The following is an 18988-nucleotide window of genomic DNA, read 5'->3' as shown; positions in this document are numbered from 1 at the left end:
TCTGTTCTGCCTTCTCATTGGTTGTAAACCCAACCACATGACTGCCTCATCACTGCCTGTAAGTACCGCCCTCCAGGTCTTAAAGGCATATGTCTCCAATACTGGCTGTATCCCTGAACACACAGAAATCTACCTAGCTCTTCTAACCACCACGCTCTTGCTATGGCTCTAATAGCTCTGACCCCAGGGCAACTTTATTTATTAATATAAAATTAAAATCACATTTCAGTACAAATAAAATATCACCATACCGAGGCTTTGAGCAAACACGCTTACACTAGGCTCTGGATCCCTAAGCCAGATTTAGTCTTTTAATACCACCATTGTTTCACTTGTTGCAACTAAATGGATTGAACAAGCACAGACATACTTGGGCTGAAGAGAGGGCCCAGCAGCTAAGAGCTATGGCTGCTATTGGAGAAGGACTCCGGTTCAAGTCCAGCATCCAAATTGATAGCTCACAGCCATCTGTCACTCCAGTTCCAGGGGATCTGTTGCCTTCTGGTTTCAGTGGGCACTGCACTCACATGTTGTACAGACATACATGCAGACAAAACACCCACACACATATTTAAAAAACAGAATAAATCTTTACAAAAACCACAAGCTTGAATTTTTGTAAAAGATTTGTTTTTAGAAGTTTTGCTCTACAAAGCAGGCTAAAGAGTTAACACAGCAGTAAGTTGTTTTGTAGATTGATTTATTTTATACATGAGTGTTTTGCATACATATGTGTATGTGTACCACATGCATGCCTGGCGCCTGTGGAGGTCTGAAGAGGGTTTTGGTTCCCTTGGTTATGAATGGTCATGAGCTACCACGTGAGTGCTGGGCACTGACCGAAGGTCCTCTACAAGAGCAACAAGTGCTCTTAATCACTGAGCCTTCTCCATCCCCTCTTTCCAGTCTTTGGTGAAAGGATTTAGTTCTCGTTCTGTGAGATGATGTATATAGAGTTATCTTTCCTATACAAAGACAATAATTATTCTGCTTGAAACTACTGGAGGAAGCAAGGAATGCTGTCACAAACCTAACTCTAGCACTTGGGAGGGGAAAGCAGGGGATCGGGAGTTCAAGACCCACATTTGGCAGCATAGTGAGAGGCTAACTTACACTACTACATAGGCTGTGTTTGAAAAAGAAAAACATGGAGGAAGTTCATTGTGAAAATCTATATAGCAGATGGGGGAATCAGTAAATGTTTGTTTGGGCAGAGTCTCATTTAGCCCAAGCTGTCTTTTAATACACTGGATAAGTAAAAAATGACCTTGAATTTCTGATTGTCTTGTTTCCACCCCCCAATACCAAGATTCCATGTTTAAGCCACTGTGCCTAGTTTATGTGATGTGGTGTCAAACCCAAGAACTCATATGACAAATACACTACCAACTGAGCTGCCTCTCCAGACCCTCAAATGTTAATTTTTAAAATAGGTAACATTTTCTCAAAAGTTCTATTTTCTTCTTTAAAAGCTCCATCAAGGAACAGTTCCTGTCTCCTACACAGTAACCACGGTGGCACCCCATGGGATTCCACTCTGCACAGGCCAGCACATCCCTGCTTGCAGTACACAACAGGTCCCAGGATGCTCTGTGGTCTTCAGTGGACAACACCTACCTGTCTGTAGTGTGCCTCCTCCAGTAAGTCTGTGTCTTTATTCTCACTTGATCTTATTATTTAAAATAGCATGCCAGCCGGGAATTGTTTATGACTTAAAAGTTCAGTAGTCCTCCCCTAGGATGGCTAAAGATAGGATTTAAGAACTGCCTTTGTAGCTTCACTTCCAAGTAAAAAGTTTAATTTTACTGCAATAAAAATCTCAGCACAATTATAGTGACCATTAAACAAACCTATAACTCTAGCACTTGGGAGGGGAAAGCAGGGTTAGCTTTAAATTATGATGCATTCTATGTACAGTGATTAAAATATATCCATTTAAGTGTTTTAAACCATATTTCTTCCTATATATAAACAGTTTATAATTAAACCTTTATAAAGATTGGCTTTAGGCTTAGTAATGTAATCTTCAGCAGTTAGCAGTCTTAGCCCTTACTGGGGCTTCAGTGAGCACTCCGAGTGCCTGTCTTGTTTTTCACCATGAGAAAACTGTTAATGAAAATGCGATTATTGGACCTGGAGAGATGACTCAGCTTTTAAGAGCACTAGCTGCTCTTCCAGAGCACTACACTGTTTACCAATTTTAGCTTGTAGATACAGAAATATTCTAGAGCCGGGCAGTGGTGGTGCACGCCTTTAATCCCAGCACTGGGAAGCAGAGGCAGGCGGATCTCTGTGAGTTCAAAGTCAGCCTTGGACTACAGAGTGAGTTCCAGGAAAGGCGCAAAGCTACACAGGGCAACCCTGTCTCGAAAAACAAACAAACAAAAAAATATTCTAGTACTTACTATAGTTAGACATTTTTGTATGTGTCTGGGGAGGTGTGGCAATTTGATTTATATCTTTGTCAAGAAAATTGTATATTCTGACATTTTTAACCTAAAAGTAATGTTTTTTTTTTCCTTACAGATGCTTCAGGCATGTTCAGTTCAGCACTTACCAGTACCATATGCTGCGTTTCCGCCCCTTATTTCTAGCGATCCATTTCTTATACATCCTCCTCACCTGTCTCCCCATCATCCTCCTCACTTGCCACCACCAGGCCAATTTGTCCCTTTCCAAACACAGCAGTCACGATCGGTAGGTATTGCTGTTCATGTTTCTAGTTTTCCCAGAATGTTTAAGTTATGGTAATTAGTTTAGTAAATGTAAGCAATTGCCATTTAAATTCTGGTATTCTTACAGCTGTTTGTTTGTTTGTTTTTTCAAGACAGGGTTTCTCTGAGTAGTTTTGGTGCCTGTCCTGGATCTTACTCTGTAGACCAGGCTGGCCTTGAATGCCTCTGCCTCCCAAGTGCTGGGATTAAAGGCGTGTGCCGCCACCACCAGGCTTCTTACAGCTCTTAAAAGAATTAAAGGAACTTAAAGATATATAAACTGGTTTAAACATACTTTAGAGTTGGCTTATTTTTTCTTAGTTATTTTAGTATTACTTACCTAAGTAAATTTTTATTGTTCCTTCATATCTGCTTTCTTTAAAAGCAAAGAAAAATTCCACCAAATTGGTACTGTCTCTTTTTTTTTTTCCATTTTATATGTTCTAATGATTTTTAAGTCTATTATGTGTGTGTGCATTCTGTAGTTGGGGGTGGGGGATTGGGCATGGCTTGTGGAAGTCAGAGGACAACTTTGGAGTTGGTTTTCTTCCACCTTTTATGTGCATTCTAGAACTTGAAGTCAGGTTGCCAGTATTGCTCAGTAAGCACCAGTACCTCCTGAGCCGTCTGACTGGCCCCTTTCATGTATTTCTAAATTGAAAAATGGAAACCTTGTAATTGTCAGTACTAACTTATAGAAAGGAGAGGGGAGAGGAGGTGTGTGTGTGTGTGTGTGTACATGTGTGTGTGTGTACGTGTGTGTGTGTGTGTGTGTACCACTTATGTAGAGACCTGTGCCTGTAGAGACCACAAGAGGGTGTCTCAGAGCCTCCTGGAGCTGAAGTTTCACTTCGTTGCCAGCCACCCAATAAGGATTCTGGGAACTGAATTCTGCCTGGCAGAGCAACAACCTCTTAGCTGCCTCTGCAGCCCCAAAGAGCTTTCTTCTCCTCCCTCTCTCCTCTCCTTTTCTCTCTCCCTTCTTCTCCTTCCTCCTCCTCTCCTCTCCTTCCCTCCCCCCAGTGCCCCTCCCCCAAGTCTCTCTTCTCTTCTTGGGGGTGCTCAGTGTCTGAAAATTCTCTGTTGTTCAGTGTATTATGACAACTCAAACTTGAACTTCTATCTCATTGACTTACTGTGGTTTTTTTCCTCCCATTTTAAGATAGTTTGAGTAGTAAAAGACATGTATTATAGTGGGTAAAGGAAATACTTAACAAACTAAAATAAGACAACCTTGGCTTTGAAAATATTTTTCATTGTCTTCTAATTTAAAAAAGCCTCAGGAGTATATTGATTTCTTTTTCCTCTTCACAGCCTCTTCAGAGGATAGAAAATGAAGTGGAACTCTTAGGAGAACATCTTCAAGTAGGCAGTTTTACTTACCCCCCTTCGGCCCATCCCCCAACATTACCTCCGTCAGCTCCTTTGCAGTTCCTGACACATGATCCTTTGCATCAGGAGGTGTCCTTTGGCGTAGTAAGTTGTCATGCATTGTTGTATTCGTTTATTTGTTTGACAGCCTATTCTAGTTGTTCATTGTGACTCTGGAAATGTTCAGAACTCATGTATTCTTAAAATCACTTGCATGTCTCTTTTAATCCTTGGTTATTTCATCTATATTAACATTGAAGAACTAATTAATGCCACATAAACAGTGTTTTAAGAACCAAGTAAATGGCGGTTGGGCATGGTGGCCCAGGCCTGTAATCCCCGCACTGAGAAGGTAGAAAGAGGCAGGAGGATTGCTGCAAGTTCCTGGCCAGTCTGCACTAGATGACAAGACTATCTTCAAAAAAACAAGTCGGGAAGCTGAATGTTCTGGCACATAACCTTAATCCCAGCACTCGGGAGGCAGAGGCAGCTGTATCTCTGTGAGTTGGAGGCCAGCCAGTCTATAGAGCGAGATCCAGGACAGCCAGGGCTATGTAGAGAGACTTTGTCTCAAAAAACAAAAAACCATGAACGACACAACAGAAACAAAACCCAAGTTGGGACTAGCAAGGTAGCTCAGAGATTAAGGGTGTTTGCCATGTAAGCCTGGCAACTTGATTCCATTCCAGACTTCTCACAGTGGTAGGAGGAGAGAACCAACTCGATAGACTTGCCCTTTGACCGTCACACGAATGCTGTGACATGTACACACATTATGCACACACAGTGATTTTTTTTTAGTCTAAAAAAAAGGAAATTATTTGACACTGTTTGTAAACATAGAATGATCATTCTTACCCTTTGCTCTTCTACAGCCTTACCCTCCGTTTATGCCTCGGAGACTCACAGGACGCAGTAGATACCGATCCCAGCAGCCAATACCACCTCCCCCTTATCATCCCAGCTTACTGCCATATGTGCTGTAAGTTCCCTCTACTGAATTCTCTTGAGAGTCTGCTTTATGAATGCCTTCTTTGTGGCCTGTGACTTAGTATGTGTTAAAATAGGTTAAGTGGTTGTGGGGCTAAGAGCCAATTAGGGAAGAAATGGGGGGAGGAAAAAATCCAGCACAAATTATAAGGTGGAATAATTAAAGTATGTGGCACTTGCACAGTTAGAATCACTTTTTTTAGATTTTTATTTTGTGTGTCTTTTGCCTACAAGTGTGTATGTATACCTTGTGTGCATGCAGTGCCTGTAGAGGCCAGAAGAGGGCATTAGATCTCTGGAACTGCAGTTACTGATGGTTGAGAGCAACTGTTTGGGTAGTGGGATCTGAACCCAGGTCCTCTGCAAGAACAGCAAGTGCTCTTAACTGCTGAGCCATCTTTTTAGCCCCTGGCGTCACTTCAAGACAAACAAACAAAACCCTTACACATTTATGCATGGTGTGGGGAAACACATACATGCTATGGCTTATATGTGAAAGGTCAGAGGACACCTTGGGAAGGTCTGTTCTCTCTACCACATGAATTCTAGGGATCAAACTCAGATGACCAGACTTGCTGGGAGGACCTTTACTGAGCCATCTCTTAGGCCCTAGAGTTACTGTTGATTACCCAGCTTTTGGTGGTGGTTTTCTTGGAAAAGACAAGAAGTCAATTCTGCATTTTAGAACTAGTTTTCCTGTCATGAACATTGTGGGTTAAATGTAATAGGTTTTTTATTTCTTTCTGACATACTGAAGCATAGAAGTAGGCCAGGTCCAGGGTGGTTTGTTAGCCTTGGGTCTATGGGAATGGAGTCGTATGTCCTCAATCATAGGGAGTGCTCATGACCCTCATGCTTCAGCCAGCATGTCAGTAGACTAGTTAGCATGAGTGGGAGTGGGAAGCTGAGTGTGGGGGTACGCTGTAATCCAGGAGTCAGGAAACGGAAGTAGGAAAGCAAAAGTACCAAGACAGGCAGGGTTGCATAGCAAGACCCTATCTCAAAGAAATGAAAGTTTAAAAAGAAAGCAGGTTCCTCTGCCTACCTGCGTCTCTTGACCTTTCCCAGAATGGAACACTGCTATTGTTGATACTTCGTTGGCTGGGACTTAGTCACGTGTATAATTACTTTCTAAGACAAATATCTGAGAGCACATGTAGTCTTTCAACTGCAAGTTATTTTTCTGATAATTTAGTTACCCCTCCTCCCCCTTACCACATACCTCCTTTTCCTGTCTCTTTTTCTTAAAATAAGGTAATATAACCTTCCAATTTAGCTGAAAAAATGTTTCTATTTAATTTTTTTATTTCTGCATTTCCAGGTAAATTTTAAAATCAGCATCCATTTTGTGCTAAAAGACTTTAAGCTTAATGGAGTTTTGTGTTAAATCCATAAATCAATATGGTAGAATAGTGATAACTAGTAATTTTTCTAGTCTACTTACATATTCTGTTTATCCTAGCAGTTTTTATTATATAGGCCTTACATGTTCTATTAAGTCTATCTCTACATTTAAAATTTTTTATTACATTGCATTTATTAAATGTAAACATGTGCACATACGCCTGTGTACATACCTTGGCCACTTGTGGAAGTCAGGGCCACATGTGGGAGTCAGGTTTTGTCCTTCCACTACCCAGGTTCTGGGGACCAAGTTCAGACTGTCGGGTTTGATAGAGCTCCTTTAGCTGCGGAGCCATCTCCGGCCTTCACATTTATCTTGTTATGCCGTTGTAGATGGCGTGTCCTGTTCCCAGTAGAGTCAGTGCCTTTCAGGAGTTGCCCCCAGTAAACACTGACCATTCTTCTCCCTGTCATTTGACCTTTGTCCTCTCTTGTTTGTTTGTGTTAATGTAATAACATATTAACACTTCCTTGGTTTTATTTATAGATCAATGCTTCCAGTACCACCTGCAGTGGGCCCAACTTTCAGCTTTGAATTGGATGTGGAAGATGGAGAAGTAGAAAATTACGAGGTTAGTAGATGAAGTGTGAATTAATTTAGGGAGTATTGTGTGTAATTGTCCTATACTTGCACATAAACATTTATTAGGTTAACCACATTTTAAGACACAAATAAGTCATAGAATTGGTCAGCATCCCTAGGATACGTGGACTTTTTCCACATACCTATTACAGTAAGTAGACTCATTGTGTTCAAGTTAAATTCCAGGGAAGGAATGCACATGGTGAGAAAATGGTGGGTTCTGATGACGTGTTCTGGAAAGATCTGTGGAAGAGGAGATGTTTGAGCCGAATCTTAGAAAGGGGTGGTGTTATTTGTGTTTGCATAAGGCTGAGGGAGGGAAGTGTTGGACACTGGTGTGTGAGTAAAGGGAAAGGAGGAGAGTGGCCTGGGGTGGCACAGCCGGGCGGCAGCGCTCAGAAGTGGGAAGCAGAAGTATGGCAGGGTTGAGGCTAGTCCAGGCCACAGAACAAGACCACCATGTCTTAAGAAAGGGAGAAAATGGAGATCTGAGGTGTGATATTGGGGTTGGTGCTTGATAGTCTGAGTCAGGAGGATCTTGAGTTCAAGATCAGCCTGAGCTATACAGCAGAACACTTGTCTTTGTAAAAAAAGGCAACCTAATTGTAGGTTAAAGCAGATAAGTAATGAGCCATTGAAAATCCAGGAAGAATGAGGTACTGGTGTATAATCAATAAACATGATAGTTGTAACATCCTAGGATACATCAAGCATTTTAAATATGAATTTATGTTAAATACTTGTAAAAACTCAATTCATTGGTCTTTTTTTTATCCTTCCTTTTCTTTATATACTATCCAGTACAATTTGGTGTGAGGAAGTTACTCATTATAAGAAAATTTCTTTGAATAATGATGAAATTAGTATCATTTTGCCAGCCTTGATGAATTAATAGCACCACAGGTTCTTGATTACCTAGTGATTTAACTGTTGGACACAGTGGGCCTGATGCTCATAGAGGAGTCAGATCTTTCAGAGTACAGAAAGTGTAGTGGGCAGGAAGTATGTTGAACCAAATAGGTCAAAAGTGGAAGTCATGAGAGTCACACTGGGAATGTCTGTATTTGTGTTTGTTTTTTATTTTGAGACAGGTTCCCCACGTTGACTTTTAATTTGTTATATAGCCTTGAACTTGTGATTATTCCTGTCTCTATCTTTAAGTGCTGCTATTAATGGTTCCCCATACCTGGTTTGATGTGCTGGGGCTGGAGTCCAGGGTCTTGTACGTGCTAAGCAAGCACTCCACCAACTGAGCTACACTCATAGCCGCACACTGGGATTTCTACAGGTCTTTGACCTGGTTTCTTCAGCAAATACAAGGATTAAAAGAGACTTGAGGGGCTGGAGAGATGTCTCACCATTTATAAATACTTAGTGCTTTATCAAAGGCAGGGTTAAGATCCCGGCACCCATGTGAGGGGACTCATAAACACCTGCAACTCCAGCTCCAAGGGATCCAACAGCTCACTCCTAACCTCCACTGGCTAACATAATACACATACGTACATTTACATAAAGCAAAATAAATACATTCTTAAAAGACTTGACCTATCAATCCATGGTAGCATTGGATTCCAATTTGAATAAAATACTTGTTTTGAAAATAATCAGTAATATTTGGTCATTAATTGGATATTTGATGTTAAATTTTTTGACATGGTACTGTTATTGTGATTTTTGTTTAATTTTTTTTATGAGCATAGATGTTTTGCCTGCATGTATGTTTGTGCACCATGTATGTGCCTGATGCCCTTGGAGGCCAGAGGAGGGTGTCGGATGGTTGTGAGCCCCTTGTGGGTGCTGGGAATTAAACCAAGATTCTCTGGAGGAGCAGCCAGTGCTCTTAACTCCTGAGCCATTGTCTTATTTAGGGTTTCAATGAAGAGACTCCATGACCATGGTAACTCTTTTATCAAGAAAAGCATTTAATAGGGTGACTTAGAGTTTCAGAGGTTTAGTCCATTATCATTATGGTGGGAAGCATGGCAGCATGCAGGCAGACATGGTGCTGGGGAAGGAGCTGAGAGTTCTACATCCTGATCAGCAGGCAACAGGAAACAAACTGAGTTCCACTCTGGGTGTAGCTTGAACATAGGAGATCTCAAAGGCTGTCCCCACAGTGACACACTTCCTCCAACAAGGCCAAACCTCCTAATAGTGCTTCTGGGGGCCAGGTACATTCAAAGTACCACAGCCATCTTTTCAGCCCTGTTGTGTTCTTTTAAAGTCTTATTTTTAATAAATACGTAGTAGCTGGAATCCACCTCCCTGGGGCTCATTTTGCATGTGTTAAAGTAGTTCATACAATATAGTCATATCCTAAACTAACATCTTTAAAACTATTGTGTGTGTGTGCGTGTGTGTGTGTGTGTGTGTGTGTGTGTGTGTGTGTCTGTCTGTCTGTCTGTCTGTCTGTCTGGTTGTGCACCTTTGCCATAGTGGAGGTGATTTGTAGGAGTTGGTTTTCCTGTCTGGAGATTAATTAAGCTAAGATTGTCAGGATTAGTGGCAAGTGCCCCTACCTGTTGAGCCAAAGACACTTTGATTAGAGCAGCTGGCCTTGTTGCATATTCATCTCTGTATTGTATTGGAAAATGATCTGTCTTTGATAAAAGCATCTTGTAATTCTTTTTTTTTTTTTTTTTTTGGTTTTTCAAGACAGGGTTTCTCTGTGTAGCTTTGCGCCTTTCCTGGAGCTCCCTTGGTAGCCCAGGCTAGCCTCGAACTCACAGAGATCCGCCTGGCTCTGTCTCCCGAGTGCTGGGATTAAAGGCGTGCGCCACCACCGCCTGGCGCATCTTGTAATTCTTGTGCAATTGGTTATCACTCCTATGGTGGCTGTGCCCTTCCTCTCCTGAAAAATACCACTTAAAACAGATATAGTAGCCGGGCGGTGGTGGCGCACGCCTTTAATCCCAGCACTCGGGAGACAGAGCCAGGCGGATCTCTGTGAGTTCGAGGCCAGCCTGGGCTACCAAGTGAGCTCCAGGAAAGGCGCAAAGCTACGCAGAGAAACCCTGTCTCGAAAAAACCAAAAAAAAAAAAAAAAAGATACAGGAGAGATTGACTTTCAGACTGGACATGACTGTTCTTGTGAGCATAGAAAGCAAATGTGAAAAATCTGAAAAAGTCAGGGTGCAGCCTCAGAGAAATATGAAAGGAGTCAAGGTAAAGTTGTTATCCTAGAAACCCCACTCACTTCTAGCCAGAGTTTTCTTTGTAAAATAATAGGTGTAACTTCTGGGCATGTTGGCTCACACCAGCAATCCCAGCACTTGAGAGGCCAAAGCCAGGATGATTGCCATGAGCTTGAAGCTAGCCTGAGCTACATACTGAATTCCAGGACAGCCTAGGCTACAAAGTAACATCTTGTTTAAAAAATAATAATAATTAAATTAAAAAAAAATTAGAAGTTTTGGCCAGTGGATGGCCAAAGAGACCGCTCAGTGGGTAAAAGCTCTTGCCAATAATCTGATGACCTGAGTTCAATCCCTGGGCCCCTCCTGGTGCAAAGAGAATTGATTCCTCCCCTCCCCCACACCACACACGTTGTCCTCTGACCTCTCCATGTGCTCCATGGTACTGTGTGTGTGTGTGCATGTACACATACATGAGAAATTAAACTATCATGATACTAGTCCAGTAGAAAATGTAAAACAAGATGACACTCTGTCTCCTTCCCTTCTTTTAGGCCCTGCTAAACCTGGCGGAGCGGCTGGGAGAGGCGAAGCCGCGGGGACTGACTAAAGCAGATATTGAACAGCTGCCTTCCTACAGGTTCAACCCCAACAACCACCAGTCGGAGCAGACTCTGTAAGTGTGTTTCTGTGACGCTCCTCCTGCTCACGGTTTTCTCTCACTGTTAGGAAGTAGAAGTTTTGAGTGTCAGATAACTGATAAGGGTAAGTTGCCTGTTCTGGATCTATGCTGGCCGGTAAGGTAGTTCTTGGTCATGTGGACTCTGCTGTTATGGAATGAGCTGAAACTCACAGCGTTCTCCTGTTCTTAGCATGGTTGTAAAGTTGAGCAGCCATCTCCATTCATTGCTCTGCAGCATGGTTTCCTCTCACTCATTAGGAGCTACTTCCCATGTCTTCTCAACTCTCCTTCTTTGTGACTTACCTCCTCTGTCTCTAGATACCACATATCTGGGCTCCTATAATACAGTGGTTCTCAACCCTTTAATACAGCCCCTCAAGTTGTGACCCCCAACTATAAAATTATTTTGTTGCTACTTCATAACTGTAATTTTGCTACTGTTAAGAATTGTAATGTAGCCGGGCGGTGGTGGCGCACGCCTTTAATCCCAGCACTCGGGAGGCAGAGCCAGGCGGATCTCTGTGAGTTCGAGGCCAGCCTGGGCTACCAAGTGAGCTCCAGGAAAGGCGCAAAGCTACGCAGAGAAACCCTGTCTCGAAAAACAAAAAAAAAAAAAAAAAAAAAAAAAAAAGAATTGTAATGTAAGTGTCTAATATGCAGGATATCTGATATGCAACCCTTGTGAAAGTATTGTTTGATCCCACACCCCCCACCCCACCTCATTTCCCACAAGGGGTCACAACCCACAGGTTAAGAAACACTGCTATAATACTGGAGTCTTCAGTTTGCCCAGGAAGTCAACATAGCATAACTTTTTCCAGGTCCCTGTATAGCAGTTTGTATCAAGTATTCATTTTTATGGCTAAAAATATTCCATAGTATAGATATACCATGCTTATCCTTTCTTTAGTTGGTGGACATTTAGGTTGTTTCCACTGTTTGACTCTTAGGAATAATGCTACTTGGAACATTTGGGTAAACATTTTTCTGTGGATTTATGTTTTCATTTCTCTTGGGTGGAAGTGAATTGCCTGGAAGTAAGTTGCTAAGTTAAGTTCATAGCCCTAGGTTTAACTTTCTGAGAGTTGTCACAGTTTTTCCACTTTGTGTTCCTGAGAGCCATGCACAGAGATTTCAGTTGCTGTGTTTTTAGCACGTTCTCTTGTCTCTGGGTTGTCCTGCTGGGTTTAAAATGTTAACCTACCGAGGTGTGACTTGCCTTTCACCGGAGGATGCCAACTTTCAACATCTTTTCTTGTGTTCATTGGCCTGCAGCGTGCGTGCGTGTGTGTGTGTGTGTGTGTGTGTGTGTGTGTGTGTGTGTGTGTAGTTTCTTTGAGAAATGCCTTTTCCAGTCACCGTGGATTTTCAAATTGGGTTGTCTTTTTTGTTAGCAAACTGAAGAAGTTTCTTGAATATTAAAGATAAAAATCCCTTGCAGATAAAAGATGTTCAGTAATGTCTCCCACTCTGTGGGCTTAGGAGATGGTTTGGTCTTAAAGTGCTTGTTGAACAAGTGTGAGGACCTGAGTTCCATTCCCAGCACCCATGTACAATGGCCAAGTGTGGAGTGGGCACTTAGAATCCCAATGCTGAGAGGGCAGAGGTGGTCAGATCCCGGGGATTGCTAGCCTCGCCTGTTTGGCAAGTAAGAGACTCTGTCTTTGGTTATCCAGTGTGAATAGGCCATCCCCGACAGCATGCATACAGGTAACATTATATAGACTGAGCAGGTTGTATTTAGGAATATATATGCATGCAATAACAATTAGTGAAAAAAGAGGCCATGAATTTGAAAGAACAGGAGTGCTATATGGGAGGGCTTGGAGAAAGAAAGGGGAAGGGAGAAATGTAGTGATAATCTTAAAAGCAAACCAGGTTTGGCTGGGAGATAGATAGCTCATGGGTAAAGTGCTTGCCTGAGGACCTGAGTTCAAGCACGTAGAACCCACTTTTAACTGGGGTCGGGGCCATGGCCATGCCTCCTATAATCCCAGCAAGGGAAGGAGAGACAGGAGACTTCCTGGAGCTTGCTGACAGCCAGCCTAGTAAGATGGCTCCAGAGCTAAAGGTGTGCTGCAGGCCAGCAACCTGAGTGCCAAGTGTGGCAGGAGTCGGTGTAAAGGTGGTTAAGGAAGGAAGGGAGTCAGTCGGGAAGGGTGGAGAGTGATTGAGGAGGAACCTGATATGTGTATGTAACACACACACACACACACACACACACACACACACACACACACGCATATGGACATTCCCTCCTGTGCATACATACACACCCCCATATAGACATTCCCTCCTGTGTGCACACACATGAATACAGACATTCCCTCCCCAGATTTCTTCCGTTTTGTAGGTTGTCTTAGTAGATCTTGGTTTTGTAGTGCTAGGAACCAAAACGAGAACATAGCACCCTGCCTCTAAACTATATCCTTTTTGCCGTTTCTTGATGGTATCCTTTAAAAAACAAATTTCTTAATTTTTTTTTTTTTTATGATGTTGAGGATCAAACCTAGGGCCTTAACACGTGGCAGTCAAGCACTCTACTACTTTGGTGTATCCCCAACTAATTTTGATTAATCTTGTTTTAGTTCCATTTTATTGTTTGCTTTTCTGTTGAGGCTGATATTTTCCTCGTGTCAAAAAAATTTTATCTACTTCTAGATCACAAAAATTTACTGTTTTTTTTTTCTCTTAATCTAGAATTTTGATCCATTTTTTTTAGGTAAATTATTTTTGTGTATGTATATGTTTGTTGTGTATACGCAGGTACACATGCATGTGTGTGCACATAGAAGTCAGAAGTTGTTATCAAGTGTCTTCAAACATTCTCCGCTTAATTCTTTAAGGCAGGGCCTCTCACTGATTCACTCAACCTCTTTGACTTTGACTCGTTAGCCAGATGTCCCAGTGATCCCAGCTTTTATGTGGGTCCTTTAGGATCTGAACTCTGGTCTTCATACTTATGCAACAGACTTTGTCCACCAAGCCACCTCCCCAAGCCATGGTTAATTTTTTATACTGTGTCAGATTTAGGGTTCTACTCTGTAGCCCTGGCTGTCCTGAAACCCACTAGAGTAGGCTGGCCTCAAACTCACAGAGATCCTCCTACCTCTATCTCAGGTACTGAGATTAGAGGTGTGAACTACCATGCTTAACTTTATTCCAGTACTTCTAAAAATAATACAGTATCAATGGTATAGTGGCTTTAGTTTTCAAAGTAACTTGATAGAAATCAGAAATATACTTTTTTGTAATTTCTGGTAGATGTGGGTGTTACTTTTTTGGTTTTTCAAGACAGGGTTTCTCTGTGTAGTTTTGGTACCTGTCCTGGATCTCACTCTGTACCCCAGGCTGGCCTTGAACTCACAGAGATCCGCCTGCTCTGCTTCCTGAGCGCTGGGATTAAAGGCGTGCGCCACCACTGCCTGGCTGTGTGTTACATATTTGCATGTAGTCTGTAGTGCCTACGTGTGGATGGTGCACACACTTGTGCATTCACAGGACATTGAGTGTTCTCCACTTGATTGTCTCCACTAAGCTCCTTTGCTGCTGCGTCTAAACAGGCCAACCAGGAGCTCTCAGATGTCCCTGTCTCTGCCTCTGGGTGCCAGGGTTACAAGCCCCAGCAAGGTCCCCTCCATGCCACACATGCCCAGATCTTTACATGGATGCTGTGGCTTCAGACTTGGGTCCTCATGCTTACAAGTGCTGCTAACCATTGAACTATCTCTCCAGCTCCTTAACCAGAAATGTGTTGATAATCTGTTAGAAAAGAAAGAACTCAGCAGTATCATTTTCAGGAATAGTGGCAATTTTTAAAAAATTAAGTAATATTTTGATAACTGAGAATGGCTTTGTAATCGTGATAGTCATAATAAATAGAAAACCAAAAATGACCTTTTTGCTCTTTTCCAGGTGTGTAGTATGCATGTGTGATTTTGAGTCAAGGCAGCTTCTTAGAGTCTTACCCTGTAATCACGAGTTCCATGCCAAGTGTGTCGATAAATGGCTTAAGGTAAAGTGATCACAAGCATACAGAAAATAACTATTTTGTATTCTTATTGACCATATGTTCATCTGAGTGAGTCCATGGTTTAGGGGGAGTTGGGTATAGGAGATAAATGGACGCCTAGCTTTTAGAGGAAGCACTCTGGAAAGTTCATTAAAGAGCGGCTGCAAGACTGGAGGTCATAGCACTGCATGTACCCAGCACGGGTGATTTCTGGGTTCAGTTTCCAGCATTGTTTGAAAGAATGCAGTCAAGAAAACTGCAGCCATCAGTGTGGTGGCAGTTGCGTGAGAGTTGGGGGTGTGGGTGGGGGGTGGGGGGTGTTTGGTCCTGTTAAGAATAGCAGTGGTCTGTCAGAGTGACTGCTGAGGCTTCTTGTCCTTTTCAAGTATTTCTCTGCATAGTCTTAATTATTTGAATAAAATATAAATAATTTAAATAGTCAACTTTGGGTTTTTGTGTAGAATGTGCTAATTAGGCAACTTACTAGTCTAATAAAGAAATCAGTTAAGGTAGAACTGGTGTTTGCTGGTGCACACCCATAATCCTAGCACTTGAGGGGAGGCTAAGTCAGGAAAGTGAGACCTGCCTAATGAAGAAGAGAAGAAGTGAGCAAACTAAATCCTGAAGATGAAGAGTATGAACTTTGTAGGAAAAACAAAACAAAAACATGGGTTGTGCAAAGTCCTAATGTGTGAGCAGGGGATGGTCCGGGAACCACCAGTCCATGCAACTATTAGTAGAGTGGAGAGTGTGAGGGGGTGATACACACAGGAGGGACTCAGAGATGTGCCTGGATATATTGCAAAGCCATGCTGAAGCATGGATGAGTTTATTCTTGATTCTGAAAGCAAGGGGAAGGGTGCAGCTACACTCGTGCTTTAAAAACCTCCTTGGCCACTGTTCAGAGACTGAGATGGGAACGAGACAGGAAGGATGGGTGTTCAGGAAGGAAGATGGAATAGGATGGGAGTGAGCCAGTCATAGTGTGTAGTGACAGTCAGATGAAAAGACTGAGTGCTCTGAGTGCCATCCATCGTGATGTGGCAGTTAGTGTCTGGTGAGGAGTGGATTGCAGCAGGTAAGACAGTAAGGGATGCGTTGTGTTTTTCCATCTGTGGAAATAGAGAAAAAAATGCTTTAGGAGCCAGGAAAAGGAGTAAGTGGAACCATTTGTGTACGACTGTATCTTGTTTATCCCAGCTCTCAGGAGACAAAGGCAGGTGGATCTCCTTGAGTTAAGGTCGGCCTGATCTACATAATGAGTTCCAGGACAGCTAGAGCTACAAAAATAGAGCCCCTGCCTTTAAAAAGAAAAAAAGGAGTGAAGGCTAGAGCCAGGCTCTTGGGATACACCTATATACAGCCCTCATGGAACAGGAGAATGAGAAGAACGAGTCATGTTTCTGAGTTTAACGAAGTCAATCTTGGAGATTTGTGTAGGTTGTCTTGCTTTGTTTTGTTTTTTTGTTGTTTTGTTTTAAAACAGAGTCTTGTGTGGCTGAGGCTGTCTTGAAAATCTTGGTCCTCCTGCCTCCACCTATATGCATTGGGATAGCAGGCTTGCACCACCACCTGGTTTAGGATTTGCTTTTTTTTTAAGGGAACAGAATATAAAGACCATATGGGAGTAACAGTAGGACTGTATGAGACATGACTCCAGTGAGCGTCCTCTTGTTTTTCAGGGAAATCGTACTTGCCCAATTTGCCGAGCTGATGCTTCAGAAGTGCATCGGGATTCCGAGTGACCAGCTGAGAGCACAGATTTAGTTTGGGTGTTCCTCATCACGTGTATATATGGACTATCCATTGAACTTCACCTGTGTGGCTTCCAGCCCTCCCTTTACCAAAAGGGTCAATGGACCTTTCTTTGCACTGTGTGACTTAATCAACTATAAAAGCTTACAATTAGTCTTCACAATTATGGGATTGTTATACTAACTGTGTGATTGGAACTCCAAAGATCTTTTCTTTAGCTTAATTTCGTGTGTGCACTAACATTCCCTGGTTTTTGTGTGATCATTCCGAGTGTTGCTGCAAGATTACAGTGGACGTGATCTTTTAGCATGTGCTTTTATAAAAAGTGGTAGCTCCAGATGATATAGCAATCTACCTTATATAGAGCCTTCAGAAACTGTGAGTGGAAATGAGTGCAGCGTATGACTGTTGGTGATAAGTGAATCTGTGTGCGAGTGTGCAACTACATGTGTGGGGGCATGGTAGCTACTGTGTGTATGAGATCCTATATACCAGCATGTACCAAGAATGTGTGTGTAGTTTTAATTATGCTGCAATGTATAATCTGGTGTGTTATTTAAACAGCACTAGTACTGTACACTGGTTTTCCCCTTGTGTTTGCTGTTGCACACTGATTGCTAAGGGTGCATCAATTCTAAGCATTGAATACTCCATCCCCTTCCCTCCCAATGAATGGAATGAAAAAAGCCTTCTTCCTTTGCTTCAGGCAGCTGTCCCCTTCTCTTCCTTTGTGATCCTAGGTGGGTCACTAAGAAAAAAGTGTCAGATTCTCACTCCATGACCTGATTTTTATTATTTTCAATTCTGTTGTAAAAGAAACTTAAGTCTCCAACTTGCTATTTCCAAAAAGAAGGTGCAATATCATACATCATCATTAGCAATATAGCATTTCAGTCAGTGATCTGAGTGTTGATACTTCTTGTTTTTCCTTTACATTTCCAGTAGCGTCTTACAGAAAGGACCTGTGATTTTATTAATGTGTAGATTTGTAGTCTGTTCCAAAGATGTTTGAGTAATATATTTTCAAGAACACCACTGGTCCCATAAATCTTGCCTCCTTGACTTCTGCTAGAACAAAATCTGTTACCTAATTCAGCCTGGTTTCTGGTGTGTGTTCTTCACTCAGGCCTCCACGGGCAACTAAATTGTTTAAGAGAACTATTTCTGTTGGTGTTAATTGAGTTTCCCACACTACGGTCCTGAAGTTCTGTAGTTCTTCCCTCAGTAAACATTCTCATCAAAACCTTTGTTTCAGGATGGATCAAGTGCTGTAGCAGCTCATTTCTTAGGCCTGGTTTGCTTTGATGTCTTACTGTTTTAATTTATGTTAAAATGAGAAAAGCTTAATATAACAGGTGCCCAGAATACGTGCAGTGTAAATGAAGATTGGATTTTTTGTATAAAAATAATGCTGTCAAACAGGAATTGACCTTTATTTAATCTGAGTGATACCTAGCTGTGTAAAACAAAACAGACTTGTTGAACATAAATCAGATTGTTGAAGTCACTTTTCAGCACCGTTGGATTCCTTTCTCCTCCTCACAGTGTGCTCAGCCTTGTCTGCCTTTGTGAGTTATCGGCATCTGTGCAGCCACACGTGCTGCAGCCTTTCGGTCACAGCCGTGACCCTTCGCTGCCAACCTCACTCAACTCGCAATCGGCGCTGGGCCTATTTTTACTGACAGGGAGAGTGTTCAACTACTTGTTACTGCCGTGCTCCTTACCCTCCCTTGATGTCTCTAAGCTCCTCGCAGCCTGGAGTTCAGGAAAGCCAGTTCACACAGAAGCACAATTTTGTCTTCTTCCAGACACTGTTGCCTCTATCTAGTCAGACAAATAGGATTTGACCTACTTTCTCTTTGCCTCTAGATTTGTGTTAGTGTGTCAGAAATACATTTAAACAGTGGTGAAATGCACATGTTACTTTTAAATCATTAGGATACCCCCTCCTGTTCCTAATGAATAAAAAAGTGTATTAAAGACCAAAATTATTGGCATATAACAGTCAGCTCCAAATCACATACAGTGTAATCTTTATTTTTTAATTAAAAAAATCATGTTTAAAATGGCAAAAGTCCATAGTATATGTACACTTTATATAGCTGCAAAAACTTTATACCTGTACAGCTCTAGCCTAACACTGCTCCACTCAGTATTTGTCTTATTGATGCACACAAGTGAAGCACTTTCCTAATTTATACAGAGATACTGACTACCAAGGCCCATTGTGCTCAAGACTGGAGAGCAGCCTTTCTTTTTCTAGCAGTGCTCACCATAAAAGGCCCTTCCCGGTAGTGTTTTTTTTAATAGAGGTAGTTGGCAGTTTAGGAGGCAGCAGGG

General features: G+C 42.1%; 1 protein-coding gene across 14 annotated transcripts in view; it reads left to right on the top strand.

The window, feature by feature from the left end:
- Positions 1-16811, top strand: part of Rnf38 (ring finger protein 38) — a 122032-nt gene extending 105221 nt beyond the window's left edge. For all 14 annotated transcript variants that reach the window (XM_076564106.1, XM_076564105.1, XM_076564104.1 and 11 more), the window contains 8 exons: positions 1473-1640; positions 2527-2697; positions 4029-4190; positions 4961-5067; positions 6967-7051; positions 10754-10875; positions 14797-14896; positions 16576-16811. In XM_076564106.1, the coding sequence (XP_076420221.1) occupies positions 1473-1640; positions 2527-2697; positions 4029-4190; positions 4961-5067; positions 6967-7051; positions 10754-10875; positions 14797-14896; positions 16576-16638 (978 nt within the window). In that variant the 3' untranslated portion in view covers positions 16639-16811. The remainder of the gene's footprint in view (positions 1-1472; positions 1641-2526; positions 2698-4028; positions 4191-4960; positions 5068-6966; positions 7052-10753; positions 10876-14796; positions 14897-16575) is intronic.
- The last annotated feature ends 2177 nt before the right edge of the window (positions 16812-18988 follow it).

Source organism: Peromyscus maniculatus, chromosome 2, assembly GCF_049852395.1.
Source record: "Peromyscus maniculatus bairdii isolate BWxNUB_F1_BW_parent chromosome 2, HU_Pman_BW_mat_3.1, whole genome shotgun sequence".
Classification (NCBI taxonomy): domain Eukaryota; kingdom Metazoa; phylum Chordata; class Mammalia; order Rodentia; family Cricetidae; genus Peromyscus; species Peromyscus maniculatus.
Note: the sequence above shows the minus strand (reverse complement) of the source record. Positions and strands in the feature narration are given on the sequence as shown.